Source organism: Lethenteron reissneri, chromosome 20 (genome assembly GCF_015708825.2).
Source record: "Lethenteron reissneri isolate LAM-NWPU_2019-01 chromosome 20, ASM1570882v1, whole genome shotgun sequence".
Taxonomy (NCBI): Eukaryota; Metazoa; Chordata; class Hyperoartia; order Petromyzontiformes; family Petromyzontidae; genus Lethenteron; species Lethenteron reissneri.
Genome location: NC_083798.1, coordinates 10,952,567 through 10,966,852, shown reverse-complemented (window position 1 = coordinate 10,966,852; position 14,286 = coordinate 10,952,567). Strand labels below are relative to the sequence as shown.

The following is a 14,286-nucleotide window of genomic DNA, read 5'->3' as shown; positions in this document are numbered from 1 at the left end:
CTACGTAAGAAAAATGCATCTGAGAACCGGTTATGGATTTATACAAAGTATATGATTGTTTTTTTCTACTACGTTTAAGCTAATGAAAATGGATGCACAATCCAGAGCAAATAACAAACGATGGTGAAAACAAAATAAAACTATTGACTCTTCAACTGATTTGAGACCTCAAACTGTTTCGCATCGATGGCTACGCACGGTGCAAAAGAAGTCAAAATACATACACGCAACAGTGACAATTCATCAGTTCACTGGTCGCATGTCGGGTGCTGAGTGAAATGTTACACGCCTTGCCTTTGAACTTCCTGTTTATCATTTATGTCAACAAACACGTTGGGGGGAAAAAGCACTGCACGGTAGGGCGCCTGCTGCTGCTGCTCCTGCTGCTGCCGTGTGGAGGTGTCAGCTGCCGTGGACGCGCGCACACAGGGCAACGGCAGAAATGAACCCTCCGCTGTCGCTGCCGATGCCGCTGCCACCCCTGCCATCACTGTCGGCGGGACCCAGTTTCCGGAAAACATCAACGAATTGCCCGATGATGCTGGATGCAATTACCAGCGAAACGCCGTACTCAAAAATTGTAAATGTTGTGGATTCACTCTTCAACACACCGGTGGGCTAAAGTAGTGAACTATTTGTCTTTTGTCAACGTGACACATTTTTTTGCTGAATGGCCGTGTCGGGTGGTGGAGGGTTACAACACATTTATAAATAACGCGATCTAACCCAAAAAAGTGTATTATGAATAATATTGGTCGCGAAAGCCTACGTGTTAAAACGCTTACTGTTTTGCTCAAAATATCATGTCCCTATTGTTTCTGTAAGATATGTGGGGTAAATATATATATTGCACTTGCAGCTTGCAAGCAATTGGAATACATAAGGTATACAGGTTCCAAAAAATATATTTAATTACAAACTGGAAGACGAAACATACTATCATGCCTTTTGCAAAGCCCCACAATATGCACGAATAGTACGAACAAAGGAGCACTGGTAAAGTGGTTTGCACACTGCGCTATGAACCCAATCACCCGAGTTCGATTCCTCCTCTTGGACCAGCCCCCATCACTACGTGGTGAAGGAGTCAAGCAGCCCCTACTACAACACGGCATGGGGAAGCTTTGACCCAGCGGCAGATTGACACGGGGGTTGTAATACATTTTTACCTGATGTTGACAGATAGGGGTGGCGGCTTGCACCGAACAACTGAAGCTCGTGCTTTCCATACCTCGTTGGCCAAACTCTCCGACCGCCGTGCGTGTACACGTGGCAGACATAACACACAGGGCAACGTGGTGTCCATTCCACGTGCCATTTCCCAAGCTCGCAGCGGGAAGCACGCGGTGCACCGCCGACCAAAAGGTGCCGTCGTACGATTGTCAGGACACATGATCGCACAAACCAGAACCGGGGACCTCACCGTCAGGCCGGACCCCCCCCCTCCCCGCTGCCCCAGCTTGCCATTGTAACGGCGACAGTAATGCCACTTTTTTAATGAACGCTTCATAAATAATTTAAGGCACTGTACAGACCTTTAGAGCACGTGGCGCGTGCCGATGAATATTTCATACGGGATTAGAGTTCCGTTTCTGATGGGCTCTGGTCAAATAGTTTTACAAGACGCATCGAGTGGCAACAGGCTTCCATACGTGGCTTGCCGACCGCGCACATTTTGTAAATATGCCTGACGTGTACGTTACGCATTTCATCAACGTGTAGTGATAACCAGTGGTGCAATGAATACAATCGTAGTGATTATGCTTCCCCCGCTCTCCTTGCAATTCGTTGACTTGTCGTGATTCAAGGTCTCAGTTTGATTCTGGAATCAATTCGTTTTATGAACGTTGTGATCAACTTGGCGGCATCTTCGTTGCTGGAAGGGGGGGTCATCTGAACCCATTAAATACCACACTTGTAAACGTATAATATGCTATTCTTACACACAAATACAAACAGTTTGACTGTTGTAAACGTTGATTCTCACAACGCGTATCGCGAGCCTAAGAATCAATGTTAATCGATTAATCAATGCATGATTGTATCTCTTGTAATAATAATCACGCCTCGTTTGCTTTGGATTAATTTGAACGTGAAGAAGAACGATTTGTTTTGATGTTATCATTCTTATAAATAAACAGTCGTTTAAAGATAATCTATGAAAGCAGTGGCCGATTCATCATCTCTATGCCAGTGTTGCATGCAACTCTTTACGAGGACGTGACATGGGTGTTGCATGCAACTTCCTACAAGGACGTAACACGGGTGTTGCATGCAACTCCCTACAAGGACGTAACACAGGTATTGCATGCAACTCTCTATGACGTAACACGGGTGTTGCATGCAACTCTTTACGAGGACGTGGCATGGGTGTTGCATGCAACTCTCTACAACGACGTTACACGGGTGTTGCATGCAACCCTCTGTGAGGACGTTACACCTTCGCGTCCCCTGCGTTTAACAAACACATTTACGCAATTATTAATTTGGTTGAATTACCCTTGTAATTCTACATTCTCAGCTCCTGACTGTGACAAAAGGAAATGAAGATAAGCATTTCCAATTAGCCGCGGCCTCATGTTCTAATGATGGGAGGCACGACCAGTTGGGGACGAGTGACGGGATAAAATTAGGTCTTCGAAAACAAAACCCAGAGGCGTCACCATTAATAATTGCGACTCTGTTCTGCCACTGCAGAATACCCCTGTGGCCTATTTAAAAACAGAAAATTACCCATCCAAATATACCTTATTTCACAATTTTCTGCTGATCTAAAGCCATTTTAGATTCTAAGCTGCTTAAAAAACCCTTAATGAGCTTGAATTTGCCGGCGCGGCATGTTTGCGCTCGACGCTGCTGTGCGTTCTTGATGACAGTTGTCTCGGGACTGGCGAGACGGCGAGGTTGGTGATCGCACACGATGGCAGAGGAAAATGTAACACCCCCTAACACTGGCAACACACCAGAGGAGGGCAATTAGAATCACACGCAAAAAAAAAAAACTGCTCCATTGGCTAAAAACATAAACAATTATAATACGGTGGTTATTTTTAAGTTTACTCCCACAAATTTCTTACCAGCAGAGGCTACTAATGATGGTGCCTGAAGGGTCTTTGCATACATGCTCAAGAAACCTGGATTCGGAGAAGGAAGATAAAAGAATCCGCCACGCTGGGAGTACAAACTAATTGTGCGCATTTGCAACTCCTCGTCGGGCGTGCACTCGCCGGGGCGACTGGAGCGGGGAGGCTGCCCGAGACACGCAGGAAGGATTCGGTGAATGTCAACGTCCGACAAATTGTCGTGCGCGGCCCAGAAGACCGCACGACCTCGCGCATCACACAGTGGCGTCGCTACTGGGACTGCACGTCTTGGAAAATTTTGATACTCCTACTGATGCTCCTGCTGTTGTGGAGTGACTCATGCAGCCAACTATGGCTACAGGGTTTGGTGGTACATGTTGTTTATGTAATTTATTGTAAAATTTCGGTCACAGTTCCTATAATCACTGTTACATTGCTTTTATGGCTTAATTTTGGTGATTTCGAAAAGTTTTTTGGTTTGGCCATGTTTGTTTGTTGTAGTACGGAGTTAGAATGATGGCTTTAATCTAAGTTGTCTTGTGGTTGTTGTTTGACTTGCATCCCACTGGGCTTTTTGCACAGCGTTGGTGTACGGTGCTTTTTTTCTAGAAAATTTTGCAGTTTTTTCCTGGATTTTTCTGTTTGCACATAGTCACTTTAATACGTTTTCTTGTTCATGTTTTTGTTTTTGTTTGTTGCGGTTGCACCCGATTTAAGAGCCAAGGGTGTTCCACAGGGGAACTCTCATAGAAATGTACACAATTGCAAGGCTCATCGAGAACGCTGCGTCACAACCCAGAGATGGAGCAGCAGCGGCAGCCTTGTTTTTCAGGCAACAGCCCTTTATCAGACAGAGGCTGAATTACAGATACAGAGAATGACTCGTCTGCTCTATCCGCCTTCTCTTTTCTCTGAAGGCCTATGACCAAAAATGTTACCTTATGAAATATTTTCATGACATAAGGCAGTGTAAATGTTAAACTAGCGAACTTTTCTTGTTTGTCCTTACACACCACTGCCAAACCAGGCCCTTGTATTTTTTAAATCTTATAATTATGGTCCTTGTCTTGATCACCAAAAGACCACGAATAATCCACTGCTGGATAAAAATAAAACACCACCTCCCTAGGCCATCTCTCACAGTCCTACGATGCAACAATCCATCTAGCACCAGAGCACGAGCAGATTTCATCTCTGGGGTGGACGTCCTCTTATGCGTGTTCGCTCCTTTGGCTGTCACTTTGGCTGCCACTTTGGCTGCCAATTTGGCTGCCACTCTGTCGTCAGTCTCAACCACCGTCTATCATACCTCCGAGTGACGCGTCCTGCTCAAAGCCCACTCACTTTCTATACCCTTTTCCCCATTCCGATGACATACTTGTACGTCATCAGTTTTCTTCCGATGACGTACACGTATATGTACGTCATTGGAACAGAATAAAATAACTTTATCGGGACGTAATCAGGTCGGAAGATGTGCTGAGGCTCCCACAAGGCCATGCGGGAGGGTGTGGTACAGCTTGGTGCCAGCTATCATAGAGTGCGGTCGTGTCACTACAGTTCTCTGCGGTGAGTATGTCTTTAAAAACAACGGCGCTATGCCTTTCTGAATAAAATTCATGCTAAACTGGTTACACATTCCGAGATTCAGCGGTGAGCTGGACCCACCCTGCAAATTGCAAATGTCTCAGAACGGGAAAGGGTGAACTGTCAAAAGTACGTTCTCTCATCCATGGGTTCCTCGTCCCCATCTCTCAATGTACTTCCAAGCGTGCATCCTCTCCCGGGGTGTGGGCACTCCCACCACTTGCAAGACATCCGGCTCGCGTGGAAGAGCCCTTCCTTGAGTGGATGCCCTTCTGCCAGCTGCTGCAGCATGAGCGACCAATTGCCGGGCTCCACTTTCCCCGTTCACCCACTCTCCAAGCCGCTTTAGCTCACTTTTCAGATTTTTGTTTGGGGTTTATAAAAAAAGAAAAGGTCTATTTGTTTATTTATTATTATGTTTTTCGACGCATCACAGTGCGCCGGCGATCGCTAGCGAGGGACGACGCTCGGCGCTCACCGTCCCCGATGGTGTCCTGGGAGCGCAGGCGCTGCAGCTCTTCGGACGCCTTCTCCCTCACGGCCTCGAGCTCGTCCAGCAGCTCGCTGCCCTTGAGCACCGTGAGGAACGCCTCGCACGTGCACGGGCTGTCTCCCAGCTACACGCGCACACACACACGTGCGCGAATGTGCACGCACGCACGCAATCACAATCTTTATTTATTCGGGAGAAATCCGATGAGCTGAGAAGCTTTTTCTCTTTCACAAATGTCCAGTAGGGGCGGGTCAGAAGGTTATAACAACAAACAACACAACAACAAAAACCGACAGCAGTGCAAAGCATAAGAAAGGAAAGAAAATCGGTAAAACATGAATATGTAAAGTAGATCACGTATATAAGTTCAAATTCCATAAGTATACAAATTCTCACGCTTGGGCAAGGCAGCAAAACAACAGCAAGAACAGTCCCAGACCACACCAAGACAACACGCAGTCCCTCAATAATATGTACACGAGTACGTGGTACAAGAACAAAGATCCCCCGTGTAGCCTTAACAGGCTGTTGGGGCCAGTGCTGTTAGCGAACACCTCTGAAGGCCGGCACGACACATGACGGCGGTGGTCACCGTTGCTGTGCTACCTTAAGCCGGTGCCTGCGGATGACAAAGTGTCTGCAGTGCCGTGCCTCTGTGACAGTGGCGGCCGAGTGCGTCAGAGCCGCACACGGCTTCCACTCCCCTTCCGCCATCGCAAAAAGGAGGCGGCTGTCTCGGCTAGCAGCTGAGAATCACTGCCACCGTTGCCCCTTGTGACGCAGGCTCGAGCGTGCAGTCGTTCATTCGAGCTGCGTCGTTAGCCCCGCGCAAGCCATCTGTCACGATCTAATTCTGAAAACAAAAGTGTTTTTAGATGTAACAAAGAAATTCCCTCCACCCATTGTTGCTTTCCCATGCTCGTCTCACAAAGGAAGTGCACACGGAGGACTCCAAGTCCTTTTTTCGTAAAAAATGACATTCAAAGGTTGAAATTTGCACAATAATTATTTAAAATCCAGTGCTGGATGAAGGCCTCCCTACACCCAATCGGTAACGGAGATTATGAACGAAGAGTTGTTTGACAATACTTCACCACGCTCGTCAGTGCAGATAAATGAAAGCAGCGGGTCAGGTTAAGATATCATTCACCACAGATGTTTGCCGTGACCAGAAATTACGCCCACTCAGGACGCCAGGTTCGTACCACAGTGCACAAACCACCACGCCGCCTCTCTCCACGAGTCACAGTAAGAGCGCAGCTGAACACGCAACGCCAGAGGTTAGGATGCTTCAGCTATGTGGCGGTATGTTAGAACAAATTTAATTTTCTGCGCAGCAGGGAGGGCCTTTAAAAGTCAATTATGCCTGGGCTGCATTCAACAGCGAAAGCTCATATGTTTATACAGCCAGGACGCGTGGAGAGAAGGTCGATTCGCGGCCCCTGGAAGCACAGCCGTGCAAACCTTTCCACCGGGATTCTGGCTGCAAGTCAACAACATGAGTTTCCACGCGGTACAAATGCATCGAATCACCATTACGCATTATCACCGTACGGCTCTCGCAAGCCAAAGAAAGACCTTGCCCGGCGATATCGATATCCGATAACGAGCGAGCATGCGCCCAGCCAAGGAGTGCCACGCACTCCATCCATTGGAAGGCATCGGCCACGCTCGATACAATTTCACAAACATTAATCTCGATGAGGTAGACGCACGCGTGACCTAATTTCCTGGCTCAGCAATCCATAAAACATTTCTGCACCCGGCACACCACGTCGAGTGTATCTCACCACCACAGCTGTGGGCAGTAGCCACATTCCACGACACAGTCTATCAGCGAACCACAAACATTTTCAGTGAGGAATTACGTCCTCGGCGTGCGTATCCGCCTACACGATCAGTGCCGCGAGCGCACATAGCGTCACGCTCTTGAGAGACCCACTCTTTCCCCATCATCAACCCCGCACAGAATTGTTACAGCGGCTGACACGGCAAAGTTTACCATTGATTATCTTTTGTGCCAGATTTTCCTTGAAGTGAGCTCAGTACGAGACAAGTAGCACTTAAGACGTGTTGCACATTAAAACCCCCACACTTTAAACAGCGGGTCAGACCGATTGCCTTTGTCCGTCTCTCACAAGATATCACTGTACGCTTCAATTCCAACCTGGCAAGGACAATTTGTCCACCACATAGCTCAGCCTTGAGCCAGCTCCCCATGTACCAACTCAGTTCCACACAGAACAACTGTCTCAAGCGTTAACAAGAGCCTTGTTACGACCACAAGAATTCAGACAGTTTCAACGCACCACTGCAAATGTCTCATCGAACGTTTCTGGCCGGATTCCGCATGCACTTCACAGCCGAGAGATTAAAGCAGCGGCGGTGCATCGTGGGAAACTTACCATCCACGTGACGTACTGGTTAATGTAGTCGGGGTCGCTGAGGGTATCCACCGTCGGTAAAAGGATCCCCATCACGAAGATTTCCTTTCAACAAAACACACACAGAAAAATAACCATAAGACACGCATCACATGACCATGATATAATAAAAAAATATCTTACTGCGTCTATGAAATTACGCAGAAGGTGCTGGAGTGCAAAATACCTCTGCTCTGAAAACAGGTTTCTAACTCCATCCCTTACCCCAACCATAACCATCATCTTGTCTCCATTCATGGTCATATCAGAGCTATTAACACTCCCATTACTTGCGGGCCCCGTGGGCTCTAAGACCGATTCTGATTGGTGGCAGCAGTGTAAGTCAACGCAGCAGGGTTTTTTTGGAAACTAAACTCTCCCACATTCATCATTACCGCTGCCTTATAACGGAATAATGTTTTGCACGCTGAGATTTTGGGCAACGGCCCTTCTTCAAAGAGACAGGACGGCGAAATTGAATGAACAGTTTGAGGTGGCACTTTGGAACTGTGGTGCCCTGAGCAAACTGAAAAATTATCAGCAATGTGAAAAATTAACAGTTTTATCGGGGCACCACACTACTACAAAGCCAGTGAACCTCTGTGCTCACTTTCTCTCTGCTCTGGAACAGAACCATTGCCCAAGACGTCAGCAAATTATACATATGTCTCTTGTAAGGCAGTGTTAATGACGGTTTTCGTGATGTTTTTATCTATTAATGAGCCTGCGCAGCACAAGCCAATGAATGCATCCCTTCACTTGTTTGTTCTCCGTGCATTTCACAATGGTGCCCGCACCTACCCTGAGTACACAACGCATGCTTCGGCTCTGGAAGTCGTTGCTGGGCAGCAGCAAGAAGAGCAACACGTCACTGAGGTCCCGCAAGAACTCTAGGGGCAAGAACAATAAAAACCGCATTCAACGGCCCGTCCATCCCGACAGGATCAACGGACCAATGCCGTCGACGCCACCACACACCACCGCATCACTTCCTTCCGCCACATCCCACGTCGCCGAATCGGCATACGATAATCCAACATCTACTTTTTCAGTACCATTGGGGCATTCCCTGTTTTATGCAATGATGCATCCTTTCAATGACCTTTCTCACAGTCCCATTGCCCCCAAGTAGCTTAGGATCTTCTCATTGTTATACGACGAATAGGCGTCCTTCAAGGACCGTTCTTACAGGTGCATCACTCTCATTTGGTTTTAGGTCCTCTGCTTAGTTGCCGATCTCTTGGTAACCTGCCCTCCTCTTCCGATTCCATTTACGACAATGTACTGCTACATTATATTACAATGTTGTAAGTTGCTTATCTTATGCTTCCACAAATGTGATAGCACCATCTGCATGTTTTCAAAGGCCAGAAGTGTTTGTCGAGTTGCCTTGTCAAAGGCCTGCTCTCTGACGCTGTAGTCTCCGAACATCAAACGCCCATGATTGTCATTAGAAATGGACAAAATCAAGACTGGGACTCATTTGGAAGTGGTTGCTAAAGCAGCTCAGGTCCAGGGTGGTAAAACCAACTTTGGTAGTCGTACAACGACTAGCCAGTGGCACCAACAACACTCGTCCTACAAAACCCTTCAGCCGCAAGCATGGCCTTCTGGGGAGCACACAATCTCAGCAGCATTGCCTCAGGACAAGCAAACTCTGGACTGGCTTTAACTTAAAGTGGCATCATCAGCACAGTCAGACACGATTGAATGAATGCTGGTGAACTGCTGACCATAGAGGAAAGGACCCCTCTTAAACAGCTCATTCCCAATTGCTACGAGGTGTGGTCAGCACCAGCGATTTGACAATGCCTTTTCAAGTTCCCAAGCAAGATGCTGTGCGTTCCCAGTATCCATGTATTTACTCAGCCACCACTGCCCTTTCTATAGGACAGCACTTGTCAGGTGTGAATGCCAGACTACAATGAGGCCTAGCGAACAGAAGAGAATCACGGGCGCCAGAGAACCACACAAGGGCAGGGACACAATTGACACATGCATTCTGTCCAGCAAAACCCAAAAATGTCATTCAAAATGTTAAGATTTTAAAACAAATACAGGTTGCTATAGTACAGAAAATATCATTTTTTCTCGCTTTTACAAAAATGGATTTAAGTTTTTTAAATTGCAGAAATTAATAATGTACATTTTAAACCCTGCAGTCATAACATTCTGCCAACATCAAAAACTCTCTTTGCAATAAATTATAATATGCAGCTATCATCGACAGCATGCGCTCTTCCTGTCAAAAGGCCCAAGAGCGACGGAAAAATTACAACAAACGTCAACAGCTGATGCAGCGGCGTAGCTATCGAGTGTGTGCAGGGCAGTGCAACTGCTCCGGGGCCCGTGACGCGGAGGGGGCCAGGATACAGGCGACGGAGAGGTGGGGACATCAGACAGGGTGGGTGGCCTCGGCGCATTGCTCGCACGAGGTTCCCACGCCATCATCGCGACGCCGACTGAAGCGGCGGTACCTCTCTCTTCTTGCTCTGACGTGCAAACCAAGTCCCGGCAAATTTCCTTTTCCATCTCCACCTCGGCGTTGAAGAACGCCTCCACGATCTCATCCGCGTCTGCCGGGCATCGAAGAACAGAGGGAGGGTCGTGTGTACGAAGGTACCGTGCGACATCTTTTGACCCTCCAGGATTTGAACCGAGGGTTCGGACAGTGTATATTATTTGAACCCCCAGAGAACAACCTCTATCATAGCAATACGACTCCTTCCCAGAATACTCGACAGGGTTACCATTAGGGTGTGTGCCAAAGGTTTCTTACGACCATTTTCAAATTTTATTTTGTCTATATTATTAGGGTACAGGATTAACAGGTTCACGCACAACGTAATTACAGCTCTGAGAAAAGAAGAATGACCCAAACCCACTGGGGTGGGAGGGAAAGTGTTTCGAATCATCGAACAAAGACGATCACTGCATCGCGCGCTTTCATATGCGCTTCTGCGGCCGTCAGGAATGCTCTTCATTCCGATATTAGGAAGCCACTGGAGCTATGCACTTCTAAACCTACATTAAAAATTAATGTATTTCGAACTGCTTTTTGTAATTAGTTTGTGTACGTACGTACATGCATACAAATTATACCTAATATTCAGTTGTTTAGGGTTCGTAATTCAATAGCGCTCAAGCGAGCCGCGCCTTGGTCTGGCGAGAGCGGCCCTCACCGTCGCTTTGCTGAGCCTCGGCCACATCGTGCTCGTTGACCTTGCGCAGGGCCTTGCGGTACGCCCGCAGGTGCGATGCAAAGTCGTCCACAAGCCGCGTCGTCAGGTACGGCTGCCACTCCACATCCTTACACCTGCGGTGACGCACGCACACGAGTATTTCAAAAGCCCTTGACTCCATCATAGAAATTAAATCAAATAAACCTTTACAACAGGAAAGGTTTAAACGTTTTATGAGATATATAATTTCCAAGCAAAAACATACCATTCACCCAACCTCCTGCCTCAAAAAGACCATAAAATAAGATACAATTTTAATTTACATCACATCGATATACGGCTTCGACTCAAGACGCTGTAAAGCAAAGTGGGCATATTTATTATAGATAGATAGAGGCAGTCAATCATAGGCAGAGAGAAAGAATAAAGGTGTTTAACTCTGAACTTGAACAAGGACAGGGAGTTGGCAGCTCAGATGTCTGGCGTAAGTGAATTCCAGACAATGGGAGAAGCAGACGTGAATGGGCGACCACATTTTTTGTGTTTAGTTTGTTGTCCTTCCCCCACACCTCCAATTATCACGGTTGGCTACGTATGGTGCGAAAGAAGTTCAACATACATACATACTCCCACTGACCGATATTGACCAGAGGCTTCAACAGAAAGCCTTGGTTGGTGGAGCATGTATGTTGAACTTCATTTGCACCGTATGTAACCAACAGCGCTAATTGGAGGTACGAACTGAGGCAGCGTGAAGTAGTGTGAGATAAGAGGAGAGAGGGGATAGGTAGGCAGCTCTGGGCCCACAGAGGACCTTGAAGGCGGTGAATGCAATCTTGAAATCTATCCGAGATTGTCCTGGGAGCCAGTGGAGCGATCGGCATAGCGCAAGACTCAAGCCCGAGCCATTTAGCATGGTGCAAACGCTGGGCAATCGGAGGCCACCCGCACCCACCTATTAAACAGGGTGGTGAGGGCCATCTGCATGATTTGCCGAACCTCCAGCAGGAACCCTTCATCATCGCTCAAGTCGTAGTACCAGCAGTGCACGTAGTCGCGCAGCACGTACTGCAGAACCTGGATCGAAAAACGCGCCGCACACAACGCACCGCACACGCTTGTCACGCTGCACGGCAAAAAAACGACGCCTGCCAAGTGGCAGTAACACTTTCAGCGCGGCCGGCTTTGAAGCAGTCGTAAAAAATTACTTAGTTAAAGCCCCTTGCGTTTAAACATGCCATCGCTGAGCAACTTTCAAAGGATGCTACGCCACGAGAGCGCACATGATCCAAGCGAAGGGATATTCCTGTGCCACAGCAGAGCTAAAAGAATCGAGATCACACCAAGAGCGCACGCATTCAATAATTTAGGCACAATTATTTAATGTCATTTCAAAACGAGCATTAAGCCATAGCGCAGCTGGAGCACGGGTTGGCAGCTAACGGCACAAACGACGTAAAAAGTATTATCAGCAAGGACATGTAGTAACGGGCAAGGTTGAGTGCAGGTGTTTTATAGGTAACTCATTGGTAGCACTAACCCGCCGACACACCAATGGCTTGCATTAGCCCCATTCACAGCCGTTTGCCAAGCTTATTATTTAAACGCAGCTCGCGTGCGCCGACGGCATAAATCAGCACCGAGAAGTGAGCCTCGAGCATGAAATCACGGCAGATTTCCGAGTTTTCTTCGTCAACTCTGGATAAATGGTTCACGGAATTATTACAAAAAGTTGTCCAAGTAATTCACAACAAATAACTTGACACCACATGACTCTGCCCTGGTTCCCATCCAAAATCAGGCCGTGAAGCAACGCAGCAAACGTGACTTCGCTAAGCCACTTAACAGTGGCTACAACAACCCCCCCCCCCCCCCATGTATGTGTGTTTGTTGAACTTCTTTTGCACCGTACGTAGCCAACCGTGCTAATCGGAGGTGCGGGGGAAGGACAACAAACGAAACACAAAAAGCAGTTATAAACAAATTAGTTTTCAATATCGGCTTAAAAGTGCATATCTCCGGTGGCTTCCTAAAATCGGAAGGAAGAGCGTTCCAGACGGCCGCAGAAGCGCATCTGAAAGTGTGCGCGATGCAGCGACCAGCATGGGAAACGTCCCCCGTGTGTAAGACACGTGACGTGCGGTTCACCCCAGCGCAGTTCCTCCGCTCCCCCCCTGGCGTGTGAATCGCGAGCATGCCCTCCCAAGTGTGCCGTGGGCGCGTTGCAGTGTCACTCCCGCACAGCGACAACGCACTTCCCGCCGCTGTGCCAACACACGCTATTTTGCAGGAGGCCCCCATCCAGCAGCAGATTGACAACGGGTTGTACATTTGTTTGCTTCAGTTTTAAATTACCACGATTCAGTTAGAACAGGGGTCCTCAAACTTTTTAAACAGGGGGCCAGTTCACTGTCCCTCAGACCGTTGGAGGGCCGGACTATAGTTAAAAAAACTATGAACAAATTCCTATGCACACTGCATATATCTTATTTTGAAGTGAAGAAACAAAACGGGAACAAATACAATATTTAAAATGAAGAACAAGTAAAGTTAAATCAACAAACTTTCCAGTATTTCAATGGGAACTATGGGCCTGCTTTTGGCTAATGAGATGGTCAATGTCCGGTTCCATATTTGTCACTGCTAGTCGTAACAAGTGATGCAAGTGTGTATCCGTTAGTCTAGATCTGGTTGGAGATTTCAAATGTTTCATTCTGGTACAAGTCTGTTCACAGACATAAGTGCTGCCAAAGATGGTTGCCATTTTGAGTGCATGGTTCCTGAGATGAGGATATGTCTCAGAGGGGTGTTGTATACTAACCCTTCTTCCAAAATTGAGATTAATAATATTTGATGATATTTTTATATATTATCTTTTTACTTGTTTTTTTAATGAAGGAAACACACCAAAGCGCAGCAAACTGCAAAACACCAGGTGTTGTTAAGTAATGAACTGGAGGAGGGCTAGGATGGCAGAATTTGCAACCTTGCTTCAAGGAAAGATAAGGCCTGATGAACGGGCACATGTCACCTGTGCAGGCGGCAGAGACAGTGGGAGTGTCAGCCAGACATAGTTAAGGCAAAAAGCCCAACCATCCTGCATGGTTTTAAAGTAACGTCAAAATTCGAAATTCAACAACAGAGTAGGCTAAATTATCGATCCTCGCGCTCGCTCAAATTGGAGACCAGGCTGCGAGCTACATCAATGAACCATTGCCCATTTGCTAATCCAATACTGAATGTTAATATTACTGAAGTCAAAACGAATTCTATGACCTCAGCACATGGGCAAATAATAGGGCAGTGTCGACTCAAAGGCAATGGAAGAAAGCAGAGGCGCCTTTGTCTAAATCACAACCACAGAAAGCCAGGAATCATCACTGATTGTGTGTTTAGGGATTCCGAGCTAGTTGGAACACGTGCACACAGGGGGGAGGTAGAAGTACGCCTTGTCCTCCTGCAGCTGAGGGAGCAAAGATAAACCCAAAAAGGCCAAGGAATTAAATTATTAAATCCAG

At 47.2% G+C, this 14,286-nt stretch overlaps 1 protein-coding gene across 1 annotated transcript in view; it reads right to left on the bottom strand.

Moving 5' to 3' along the window:
• LOC133344748 (sorting nexin-13-like) overlaps positions 1-11,864 on the bottom strand; it is a 33,723-nt gene extending 21,859 nt beyond the window's left edge. Inside the window, exons 1-6 of the mRNA XM_061554867.1 lie at positions 11,724-11,864; positions 10,769-10,902; positions 10,064-10,162; positions 8,388-8,476; positions 7,569-7,652; positions 5,149-5,287 (exon numbers count right to left, since the gene is read on the bottom strand). Of these exons, the coding sequence (XP_061410851.1) occupies positions 5,149-5,287; positions 7,569-7,652; positions 8,388-8,476; positions 10,064-10,162; positions 10,769-10,902; positions 11,724-11,755 (577 nt within the window). The 5' untranslated portion in view covers positions 11,756-11,864. The remainder of the gene's footprint in view (positions 1-5,148; positions 5,288-7,568; positions 7,653-8,387; positions 8,477-10,063; positions 10,163-10,768; positions 10,903-11,723) is intronic.
• Positions 11,865-14,286: the final 2,422 nt, after the last annotated feature.